The following is a 13117-nucleotide window of genomic DNA, read 5'->3' as shown; positions in this document are numbered from 1 at the left end:
AGGCAAGAACACTGGAGTGGGTTGCCATTTCCTTCTCCAATGCATGAAAGTGAAAAGTGAAAGTGAAGTCACTCAGTCGTGTCCGACTCTTCGCGACCCCATGGACTGCAGCCCACCAGGCTCCTCTGTCCATGGGATTTTCCAGACAAGAGTACTGGAGTGGGGTGCCATTGCCTTCCCCATGCCTGAGACTAGCCAACATCAAATCCAATCTACCTGGAAAATCAGGTCTGTTCAGAAGTAGAGCTTGCTCATATGTCATTAAATGGATACATTTGCTCTTTTTCTCAAGAGTATGTAAAAGGATGGTAAATGCCTCCCTCTGGGGATTCCACTTCTATCCTATAACTGCTCTGAACAAAAAATCTACACATAGGAATACTGAACATTATTTGGAAAAGAGATAAGCACATAGAAGGTACAGTGTGCTGTTGACTCCAGCTCTCACTAGAAAGTGAAAATGGGGATTTTCATGAGGATGCGGGGGAGAGGCTCTTAAAGCTGTTTTCTTGGAAGATTCAGATAAATGAAATGTTCACAAAGGAGAGAAATAGCAACTTACCTGGTCCATGGTTAGAACTGTAAAGAATTGATGGAGGAATTCCACTTCTGGTATGACAGCCTGAGTTCTATGGAGACTGTCCCCATTGAAACTGGTGAAAATTATATATAAAAACATACAGCAAATGAAGAAACATTTGTTCAAGAAAATCTAGTAAAACTTACTAAGAACTGTAAAAGTCTGCAGTATCTGAATCTAATCTGCACCCCTCCTTATCCCTCCATTCTAGTGAGAAAAAGATTCTATTCCAAACTAGTACAACTAAGGACACAAACTTCCTCACTCCTCAATCCCTGCTCCCAGTCAGATAACTATCTTCCCGGGAGGATTAGAACATCAGCATTTCTCATTTGCCCCCAGCTACCTTTGCTCAGGCAAATGCAACTAAGCGATGCAACTGCCTAGCAGCCACCTAAGAACAGTAGGCTATACCTTGGGTGTGGCACTACTGAGAATACTTGGGTTCCAATTGTCTTTGCCTTGGCTCATGGGGTAGGAGTTCCATGCTAAGAGAGGGAAGCTGAATCCCAAGACTACTGAGCAACCCCCTCCATATCCCTCTCCACTTGCAATGGAGTGTGGAGAAGTTCAAGGGTAAGGGCAGTCTCAGAAACTGGAAATTTTAGTGAAAAGCTATTAGGGTTAGTGAAAGGCTATAAAGATTGAAAAATTCATTGGAAAAAAATTCATTGGAGATAAATGCTAAACTGTAGGCAGGCTAGTTTGTCAGAAGGGATCAGAGAAAGATATTTGGGGAGCCCTTCCTATTGTCAGAACAACTCTCAAACACTGACTTGATTACTTAGTCTGTGAAGCAGTGTATCCCCAGGGCATTACTGAAAATAATAGTGCCATCAGTCACAATTAGTGGATCCTAACAGCTTGGTGTGGTCAGGTAAAGAGACATTCAAAGAGCCTTGTCAAAACCACTGTCATCCAAGGGTGACTGTGGTTAATAGTCAAGTCTATACTCCAAGGAGCAATATTAGAGATTTACACTATAAGGGAGATAGATTTCACTTAATTAGTCTAGCTAGTTACTAAATAAGAAATATAAATAACAATAACAAGCCTGGGGAAGGGAAGGAGACAAAAGTATCACAATTGAAACAAGTATCTAAAAATGTCAACTTTCCATAAATAAGAGACAGGAAAATATAACCCATAAACCAAATATAAAACCAACAATAGAAACTGCCTGTGAAAACAACTAGATTGAACACGGAAGTCAAAGTAACAACTCTAAATATGTTCAAATAAACAATAAACATGCTTAAAAGTAAATGAAGGTATAATTATAATGTTATACAAATAATCTGTGAAGAGACAGAAGTTATTTAATATCACCAGGGAGTTGGTGATGGACAGGGAAGTCTGGTGTGCTGCAGTCCATGGTGTCCCAAAGAGTCAGACACGACTGAGCAACTGAACTGAACTGAACTGAGTATCACCAGATGTAAATTCTGAATACTGAAGTTGAAAAGTATAACCAAAATGAAAATTTCACTAGTGTCTCAACAGTAGATATGAACTAGACAGAAAAAAAGTACTAGCAAACTTAAAGGTATCTCGATAGACATCATGCAACCTGAAGAACAACAACACAAAAACAAGAAAAATGAAAAGAGCTTCATAGAAATGTTGGAAACCATTAAGCACACTCTTATAATAGATGTAACAGAAAAGAGTAAAGGAACATTTTAACATATTAAATAACAGATGAAAAGTTCCCAAATTAATTGAAAAATGTTAATCTATATATCCAGAAAGCTTGATGAACACCAAATAGAATAAATTCATAGAGATCTACAAACAGACAAATCATGATAAAAATGGTGAAATATGAGAGAAACTGGAAAGCAGAAAGGAAAATTAGTTGTCACTTAAAAGTGAATCCCTAATAAGTTTACTTGATGACATTGCACAGAAACAATGAAGACCAGAAGGCAATAGGATAATATATACAAAGTGCTCAAAAAACTTTCAAATGAGCTATTTTTCAAATGTGAAGATGAAATAAAGACATTACCAGATAAAGAAAAACTGAGGGAATTAATTAAATGCTAGCAACCCTGTCTTAAAGAAATACTCAAGAGAGTTCTTCAAGTTAAAAGTAAGTCCCAGGTAGTAATATGTATTCATGTGAAAAAAACAAAGAGCACTAGTAAAGGTAATTATGTAATTATAAAAGATAGTACACATACATATTTCTTCTCCTTAACTGATTTATGTGGCAAATTTATGTAATTTTTTTTGTAGAAACAAAAGAAATACATACCCAGGTTTAAAACTCCTCAACAAAATATTAGCCAACTGAACTCAACAATACATTAAAATGATCATATACCATGATCAAGTGGGATTTATTCCATGGATGCAAGAATGGCTCACCATCCCCCCAACAATATGATACAACATATTAACAAAATGAGGGATAAAACCCACATAATCATTTGAATAGATGTGTAAAAAATATTTGACAAAAATTAAACATCCATTTATGATAAAAACTCTCAGCAAAGTGGATGTAGAGGGAACATGCTTCAGCATAATAACAAGTTCATAGCAATATCATACCTAATGGTGAGAAGTTGAAAGCTTTTCCTCCAAAATCAGGAACAAGACAAAGATGCCCACACTTGCCACTTTTATTCAACACAGAATTAGAAGTCTTAGCCACAGCAATTACATTTTTTTAAAAAAAGGAAGAAAGAAACAAAAGGTATACAAATGAGAAAAGAAGTAAAACTGTCACTATTTGCAGATGAAATGATAGTATATGCAGGAAGACCCTTAAGATTCCATCAAAAAACTTAGAAGTAATAAATTTAGTAAGGTTGCAGGATACAAAATCCATATACCAAAAATCAGTTGCATTTCTATAGACTTACAATGAGCACTCAGAAAAATTAAGCTATCCTGTGCTCATTGATTGGAAGAAAAAAAAGAGCTGGATTCCAAATTACATTCCAAAGCTATAGTAATCAATATAATATGTTATTTAAAAAAAAAAAAAGCCATACACAGACCAGTGGAATAGAATAAAGAGATCAGAAAATAAACCCAAGTATTATACTTATGGTCAATTTATAACACAAGAGCCAAGAATATACAACATAGTAAGGACAGGCTCTTTAACAGATGGTATTGGGCAAAGGGACAGTCATATGGAAAAGCATGAAGCTAGATCACTATTTTGCACCATACATAAAGTCAAAATGGATTAAAGACTTAAACATAAAACCTGAAACCATAAAACTCCCAGAAGGTAATATCGTGAGTAAACAACTTGGCATCAGTCTTGGCTGTGATTCTTTTTGGATATAACATGAAAAAAGCAACAAAAGCAAAAATAAACAAGTTGGACCACATCAAACTAAAAAACTTTGTGCACCAAAGAAAACCATCAATGAAATGAAAAGGCAACCTACTAATAGAAAATATTTGCTAATCAAATTACTGATAAGGGGTTAATACCAAAACACATAAAGAACTCATACAACTCAATAGGAAAAAAACAATTCAATTTAAAAAATGGGCAAAGGGTCTGAATAGACATTTCCCCAAGGAAAACAGATTCCAAACATGTACATGAAAAGGTGCTCAACATCATTAATCAGGGAAATGCAAATCAAAACCACAATGAAACCTCACCTCAACCTTCAGAATGGTGATTATCAAAAAGGCAAAAGGTAACAAATGCTGGTGAGGACAGAGAGAAAAGGAATTCTTGTGCACTGTTTGTGGGACTGTTAACTGGTAAGGCCACTGTGGAAAAGAGAATGGAGGGTCCTTTTGCATTGACAGGCAGACTCTTTACCACTGAGCCACCAGGGAAGCGAGGGTCCTTTAAAAAATTAAAAACAAATACCATATGATTCTGCAATTGCACTTCTGAGTATTTTTCTTAAGGAAGTTAAAACACTGACTCAAAAAGATTTATGTACCCTCAAGTTCATGCAATATTATTTATTTATAATATCAAGTAATGAAAACAATGTAACTGTCCATGGATGGATGGATGAGTAAAGAATATGTCACACACACACACACACCCCCTCACACAAATGGAATATTATTCAGCCATAAGAAATAAAATCTCGCCATTTGTGAAAACATGGATGAATCCTGAAGACACTGTAAGAGCAAGACAAATACTGTATGATCTTACTAATATAAGAATTCTAAAAAAGCAAAAGACAAACTCCTAGACACTGAAAAGAGATTGGTGGTTGCTAGAGATGGGGGGGTGAGAGGGTGGGCAAAATGGGTAAAGATGGTCAAAAAGTAGACTTTTAATTCTAAATAAATCATGGGGATAAATGTTTACCATGATGACTATAGTTAATAATACTGTATTGTATATTTGAAAGTTGCTAAGAGAATAAAAAAGTTGCTGAATCTTAAATGTTCTTATTACAATGAAAAAATGACATAACTTTGTATAGTGATGAATGTTAAAACAGATTTATTGTGGTCTTTTTGCAATATGTACAAATATTGAATCATGTTCATTTGAAACTTATATAATGTTATATGTTAATTATGTCTCAAAAAAAATGAAAAAAGTCCTACATACCTAGAGAGAAAATTTTTGGAAGAATGTATATTATGTTATTAACAATGATTATTTCTAGATGGTGGGATTGTGGGTAATTATTGACTTATAAGTTCCTTAAAAATTGAATATTTTACAACCTGTATCAATTCCACCATCAGACATATATAAAAGAGCTATTTCTACATAAAAGACTTAACAGAGTTGGAGACAAGCTTTCCTTTTGTTTAGGAACATAATGAGCACAAAAGATCTTCAAAATGGGTGGGAACATGAAGGAAATTTGTGACTGAAATAAATTACTTCTACAAACTTGTGAACATCCTTTTGTTTTATCACACCAATGCAATAGGATACACTCACTATACACATACTTGAATTAACAAAATTAAAGATGGTAGTAGCATTTTCAGCCTAAATAAGAAAATGTATGTAAAAGAGGCAGAAATGTATTTGGTACAGTGTATGTGCTTATTGTGCTGTGTGCTCAGTCGTGTCTGACTCTTTGTGACCCCGTGGACTGTAGCCTGCTAGGCTTCTCTGTCCATGGAATTCTCCAGGCAAGAATACTGGCGTGGGTTGCCATTCCCTTCTGCAGGGATATACTTATTATATATGACTTAATTTTTTAACTTTATTATTCAAAAACTAATATTATTTTAGATATATAAGATTGATTATAAATGCAATCTTAGTAAAACAGATTCATATACAATATTAACAATTAGGAGTGTTCTTTTTCCTATGTAAAAAGTTTGTCTTATCTACATGGTATTATATCACATTTATGTAATGTGATTAACTTAGTTTTTAAGATTATATACAGTTATATAAATTCATGAAGTTACAGATATTCTGCAAACAAAACCAAACATACCAAAAAAAAAAAAAAAAGCTAGGAACTATATAGAATAATTTTGAACATAATTTCAACAGATTTGTGGTCCTTTATGAGTACCAAAATGGAATTAAATTGCCTTAAGAATTTCTATTATGGATATTTGCACAAATCTGGCTGTTAAAAATTCCTTCTAAGTATATTTTCATTACTCTTTAGTTAAGAAATTTATGAAGAATAGAATTGCCACATAATAGCAACTTTTCTTTCTTGAGAATTTAATTAAGTACAAGGTATTTAGTAAGACGCTCTAGGGCTATGCCCAGATAAATGTATTCAATCTTCATAAAATCCATAAGGCACTGATGTGATTATTATGAACATTTTACAACAAGAAATTACAAAATTGAGAGCCTAATAACTATTGACCTCCTTGAAATATTGCGAGTTTAAACAAGCAGCAGAATTTTAAATTGTTTTAATTAAAATAGAAAAGCAATATAAAATGTTTTTCAGTTAAACACAATTTTACTGTTTTGATGTGAGTATATTTCACCTTGGGCTTCCCAGGTGGCATCACTGGTGAAGAACTCACCTGCCAGTACAGGAGACCTAGGAGACGTGGACTTGATCCCTGGGTTGGGAAAATCCTCTGGAGGATGGCATGGCAACCCACTCCAGTATTCTTGCCTGGAGAATCCCATGGACAGAGGAGCCTGGCGGGCTATGGTCCATATGGTCACAAAGAGTCAGACATGACTGAAGCAACGTAGCATGCATGCATGCCTACTTCACCTTAACCACTGAAAATTTAGTATCCAAATTGAGAAGTGCTGTAACAATAAAATATGCATCAGATTATGAAAACTTAGTATGAAGGTATGAATGTAAAATACTTCAATTTATTTATGTCATTTTATGTTGAAATGATATTTTAGATATATTAGTTCAAATAAGATGCATTATCAAAATTAATTTCAATTGTTTCCTCCTACTTTTTAAAATGTGTTCAATAGAAATTATAAAATTACATAAGTGACTTTTGTTATATTTCCACTAGTGTTGCTTTAGACTCAAATACCACTATACCACACTGCCTATCACAGTCTACACCAATATGTGGTCTGAAACTAAGTCTACTGCCAAATCTCAAACAAGACTTGGTTATCACCACTCAACACTCCCCATGGATTTTCTGGAAAAACTCCCTACCCTTGTACACACATACCTCTCTTCACAAAACTCCAATCATATACCCACTTCTAAATGTCAAAGTCAACTTTTTCACTTACTGATTGAAGTCAAACCACTTCCTACCTTGCTTTATTTGGAAATCAAAGGTACCTGCTATGTTATTATACCTAGCCACAGATCTCTTCCTTAACAAATCACATTCTAAAATAAGTCCTTCATTTATCCTCCACTAGTTGTATTTTTGTGCCTTCCTTTGGAAAGAAGAGCAAGCGGGATTACTGAATGATTTACCCAGTGGGTATGGGAATATTAACTGGAAAGGTAAAGGGTGCTTGGAAAAGCACTGAAAGATAAAGCGTCCATCTGTATGGCCCTGTTACTAATTGGGAAGGGAAAGCCTAGAACCAGGAAAGTGGATAAGTCACAATTAGGGAAACTTAGGAGAAGGAAAGCAATACTTTAATACTCTGTAAAACAAAAGTGTATGACAACAAAAAGCAAACACGAACTGACCTTGTATGGGCCATTAAACAAGTAGCAATTTTCTCCACCTCAGAACTTGCAGAACTACAGGACCAAGAAGAAGGACTTGTGAGACTCTAGACTGGCTAAAAGTTGTGATGAACACATGGTCCACCAACAGACATGACCCATCACCCACCACAAATACAACCAGATGGAAATGGGAAATTAGAATACTGCTGATTTTGCCAGTATCAGAGAAAAAGGTAAGCGCCACCTATGCCCAAAGCTGGAATCTAAGTTCACAGCAGTTTCTGGAGGGCACAGCACAGGGAATGCTGTGGTTCTGAAATGTGTAAATGGCATAATGCATGTGTAAATCCATAATGCATCCAAGGGAGTTTTACCTGGGAAGGGATGCTACACCTGTGTCCCCCTCCCGCTTCAAGTCTTCCCAGAAACCTGTGTTGAAAACAGATGCAAGCCTCAATTCTAATCCCATGATTTCGGAGGTAGTTTTCTATTGGGAACTCTCATTATAAGAATGAAATTCATGACTCACCCTAGTGAACTTTTCTTCACAGTTAGATCCAATTAGCTGTTTGGTGTGAAGACAGAAGAGAATCCAGGGAAACACAGTCCAAGAAACCAAGGAACCTACAATTATACCCTGGGTGTGCAACATTCACTTCACCGGTGTCCTCTCTGTGTTAAGCATTAGGCTGGGTACTCAGACATGCTGATACAGCTTACACACATACACACACACACACGTAAAAAAAAATTCACACATTCCTAGTGCACTGAAAAGAACTCAAAATTTCAACAAGCTAATTGAAAAAACAAACTCCATTTTCTTGACAGTCACAACAGAGACGGTACCGGACCACGTGGTCACAATGTCGGTCACAATGTCAGTCACACACCCTCGTTGCCTTGGTGATGTGAACCACGGTAGGCTCCGCCCCCACGGACAGTGCCAAGAACCCAGATACCTGTCACGCCACCCCAGGGCCCCAACACACACTAGCTCTCACTGGCTCGCTGGCTCTCACACATGCACAAGCGAGAACACTCCACAAAGACGCCGTCACGAACAATTGCACCAGCAACTTTGGTCGTCCGCCTCTCACTCAGACACAGGCTCCTGGCTCCACACGCCCCATCCGTCCTCCGCGAGCTTGACCCCATCCTCCCCGATCACCGCCAGCCCCTCCTGCAGCCTGACCAGGTTCATCTCAACTCACCAGGCATAACCCAATAACCGTCACGACACAAGAAGGGGAGCCCAAGGTCGAAGTTCATTCGACGCTCTGGGGCCTGTGGGAAACGTAGTCCAACACAGAAAACGTCCGGCCCTCCGAGCAGAGCGTGAAGCCCACCGGCAGCTGAGGCCCTTCCGAGCCTCCGGCTCCCGGGAATTCCAGGGTGTGCGGATCGCTCGCCGATGGCGAGGAGTTGCAGCTGCTGGTCCTTTCAGACGCCGAAGAGTCAGGTGATGCTCCTCGGTTAGCTAGGGGAGGTCGTGGAAGGAAGGCAAGCCCAAGCCGAGGAAATAATTGCAAACCTGGGCCGGGGAGGGCAGTAAAGGGAACTCGGGGTGGGCAGAGGAAGCAAACGAAAAAAGCCTTGGTCTGGTAGGGCCCGGTAAGAATCAGAAGCCCAGGGCGGAGGGACTCGGGAACCCGGCTGAGAAGGGCCGGGGAGGGAATCGTGAATCCCTGCCGAGGGAGGCAGTGCTAAGAAGGGCTGAAACCGTGCGGAGTTCGGGCAGGAGAGGGCCGGGGCGAGAACCTCACTTAGACCGGCGAGACCCCAGGTCGTGAACCAGAGGACAAGGATTTTGTTGTTTTTGTCAGGTGTGCCCCTTGAGAACGCCCCAACACCCAGATCAGCACTTAGCAGACACTCAATGTATTGAGTGTATGCCCGCCCTCGTGAGTGTTTTATAACATCACTGCTTCAGCTTCAATTCCCTGGTGTCCTTTTCCAGTCAGTCTCACAGGGAGACAGCCATGGTTCTGATATGTGTCATATTAATTTAGTTCTGTCAGTTCTCCAATTCCAATTGTCTCCTTTAGCTCGTCCTTGTTCTTTAAGATTTATGGATATTGTGTTCATCTTTTTTTTTTTTCCGGACAGCATTCCAATGTGCAAATGTGGCACAATTTGTTTCTTCATTTTTCTCTTTATGAGCGTTTGGTGTATTTTCAGGTTTTATTTATTATGATAACGATGGCATGTTTCCATTTCTCCTAGGGAAATACCTAGAGGGAAAAAAAATGCTGATAATAGATTAAGTTTATGTTTAACTTTCTAAGAAGCTGACAAACCTTGTAGGATGATTAATTAAGATTTGTATGGGAAACTGTGTGTGACTATGTAGTAAGTGGTTTCTCAGTTTGGTTTGGAATTCTGTGGAATTACGCGATGGGCTCAGTGGAGTTAGGAATATGTAGGATCCATGTTGTGGTTCTGTGCAGTGGGTGAGATCATAGGAAACAATGTGCTGTACCAACTCTTACTTATCATGATTTTTATGTGTTCATTATATGTTGACTGTGAAACTGGATCATAAGTGATATTAATGAATGAGGGACTCTGTGTGTCTAGTTAGGTACATGTCATTTTGATTCTGCTTGTAGAATTATGACTGTTACTGATCAAGTAAAATAGCAGTATAAGCTATATCCAAAGGAAATGAAAACAGGCTATTAAAGAGATACCTGACTCCCGTCTTCACCACAGCAGTATTCACAATAGCCAAGATGTGGAGACAACCTAAGTTCCTCTCACTTTCTGCCGTTAGAATAGTATCATCCACATATCTGAGGTTGTTGATATTTCTCCCAGCAATCTTGATTCCAGCTTGTGATTCATCCAGCCTGGCATTTCGCATGATGTACTCCACATATAAGTTAAATAAGCAGGGTGACAGTATACAGCCTTGTGGTACTCCTTTCCCAATTTTGAACCAGTCTGTTGTTCCATGTCAGTATTAACTGTTGCTTCTTGACCTGCATACGGGTTTCCCAGGAGAAAAGTATTCCCATCTCTTTTAAAAATTTCCCACAATTTGTTGTGATGCATACAGTCAAAGACTTTAGAGTAGTCGATGAAGCAGATGTTTTTCTGGAATTACCTTGCTTTCTCCGTGATCCAACGAATGTCAGCCATTTGATCTCTGGTTCCTCTGCCTTTTTAAAGTCCTGCTTATATGTCTGAAAATTCTTGGTTCACGTATCACTGAAGTCTAGCTTGAAGGATTTTGAGTATAACCTTGCTAGTATGTGAAATGAGCTCAGTTGTATGGCAGTTTAAACATTCTTTGGCATTGCTATTCTTTGGGATTGGAATGAAAACTGACCTTTTCCTGTGACCACTGCTGAGTTTTCCAAGTTTGCTAATGTATCGAGTGCAGTACTTTCACAGCATTATCTTTTAGGATTTTAAATAGCTCAGCTGGAATTCCATCATCTCCACTAGCTTTGTTCATAGTGATGCTTCCTAAGGTCCATGATGTCTGGCTTTAGGTGAGTGACCACACCATCATGGTTATCCAGGTCATTAAGACCCTTTTTGTATAGTTCTTCTGTGTATTCTTGCTACCTCTTGTTAATCTCTTCTGTTTCTGTTAGGTCCTTACCATTTCTGTCCATTGTTGTGCTCATCCTTGCATGAAATGTTCCTTTGATATCTCCAATTTTCTTGAAGAGATATCTAATCTTTGCCATTCAACTGTTTTCCTCTGTTTCTTTGCACTGTTCTTTTTTTTTTAAGAAGGCCTTCTGATTTCTCCTTGCTATTCTCTAGAACTCTGCATACAGTTGGGTATATCCTTCCCTTTCTCCCTTACCCTTTTGCTTCTTTTCTTTCCTCAGCTATTTGTAAGGCCTCCTCAGACAACCAGTTTTTTTTCTTCTTGTTTTTAATTAATTAATTAATTTGGTGTGCCAGGTTTTTGTGGCAGCACACAGGATCTTTCAGTTGTGGAATATGGAATCTAAGTTCCCTGACCAGGGATCAAACCTGGGCCCCCAACACTGGAAGCATGGAGTCTTAGCCACTGGATTACTGAGAAAGTCCCCCATTTTGCCTTCTTCCATTTCTTTTTCTTTGGCATGGTTTTGATCACTGCCTCCTGTACAGTGTTATGAACAATGAGTGCATTTGTGGATTCATCCTTTGTTAATCTTTGGTTTATATTAATATATCCTGAGGGTGTTACTAGGTAAAATTCATGACTAATGTATCTTCTTTTTAGGTTTAAACTTTTATCATTATAAAACATCCCCCCATATAAATGACTTTTATATCATTTATAAAACACTATAAAACAGTTATTTCTTGTAAGTTTTTTTTTGTTTTTTTGGTCTGATCTTAATATAGAGACACCAACTTTCCACAAGTTAGTCTTTATATTATACCTCTTTCATATATTTTTTTTTACCTCTTTCATATTTCAAGTTTTCTGTATCATTACACTTAATATATATCAGCTGCTATAAACATACCGTTGATTTTGTACTTTTCATCCAGGCTGATAACAAATTTTTTTTTATTGGAATGTTTAATCTACTTCCATTACATTTAATTACTAATAATGTTGGGTATACCAACATTTGCTTTTATGTGTCCCCTCTGTCTTTTTAAAAAATATTTATTTATTTGTTTGGCTACACTGGGTCTTTGTTGAGGTACATGGGATCTACAGCTGCAGCATGTGAACTCTTAGTTGTGGGATGTTCCCTGACCAGGGTACGAACGTGGGACCCCTGCTTTGGAAGCATGGAGTCTTAGCCACTGGACCAGCAGAGAAGCCCCCCCCTTAAAAAAAATTTTTTTTTATTTTGGGTCTTAGTGGCAGCACATGGGTTCAGTAGTTGTGGCACCCTGGCTTAGTTCCCTGCAGCATATGGGATCTTAGTTCCCCGACCAGGGATCAAACCCACATCCCCCACATTTTGAGGTGGATTCTTAACCACTGGACCACCAGGAAAGTCCCTATTTCTTTATATTTTTATTCTACCATTCTTACCTCCTGTTGTATTACACAAATAGTTTCTCCATTAATTTATACTGTTATACATTATTCTCTTAGTGGTTATCATAAAGATGATAAAGATTATAATATTATGCTTAACTTATTACAATTAGAACTCTCATGCAAAAAAAGAAAAAACAAACTCTCATGCAGTGGGTGTGAGAGCATAACACACTACAGTGTGTTCAAAACTAAACAGTGTCTACAAAACTAAACATAGATTTATTACATAACACAGCAATTCTTTTCCAGGACATTTTCCCACAGCAAAAAAGAAAGCTTATGTTGACAAAACATAAGCATACAAAACAAAACTAAACATAGTGTCTACAAAACTAAACATAGATTTATTACATAACCCAGCAATTCTTTCCCAGGACATTTTCCCACAGCAGAAAAGAAAGCTTATGTTGACAAAACATAAGCATACAATACAGTAATGTTCATAGCAGTAGTATC

General features: G+C 37.7%; 1 protein-coding gene across 3 annotated transcripts in view; it reads right to left on the bottom strand.

Moving 5' to 3' along the window:
* The window catches only part of LOC136161222 (zinc finger protein 260), a 115497-nt gene that overhangs the window by 33218 nt on the left and 69162 nt on the right, over positions 1–13117 (bottom strand). Inside the window, exons 1-4 of one of the 3 annotated variants that reach the window (XM_065925902.1) lie at positions 8177–8743; positions 7666–7719; positions 6554–6791; positions 563–653 (exon numbers count right to left, since the gene is read on the bottom strand). In XM_065925902.1, coding sequence (XP_065781974.1) covers positions 563–571 — 9 coding nt within the window. In that variant the 5' untranslated portion in view covers positions 572–653; positions 6554–6791; positions 7666–7719; positions 8177–8743. Of the gene's footprint in view, positions 1–562; positions 654–6553; positions 6792–7665; positions 7720–8176; positions 8744–13117 lie in introns of those variants that run through there. The other 2 variants (XM_065925903.1, XM_065925905.1) reach the window with 2 other exon arrangements.

Source organism: Muntiacus reevesi, chromosome 2 (assembly GCF_963930625.1).
Source record: "Muntiacus reevesi chromosome 2, mMunRee1.1, whole genome shotgun sequence".
NCBI classification, from domain to species: domain Eukaryota; kingdom Metazoa; phylum Chordata; class Mammalia; order Artiodactyla; family Cervidae; genus Muntiacus; species Muntiacus reevesi.
Note: the sequence above shows the minus strand (reverse complement) of the source record. Positions and strands in the feature narration are given on the sequence as shown.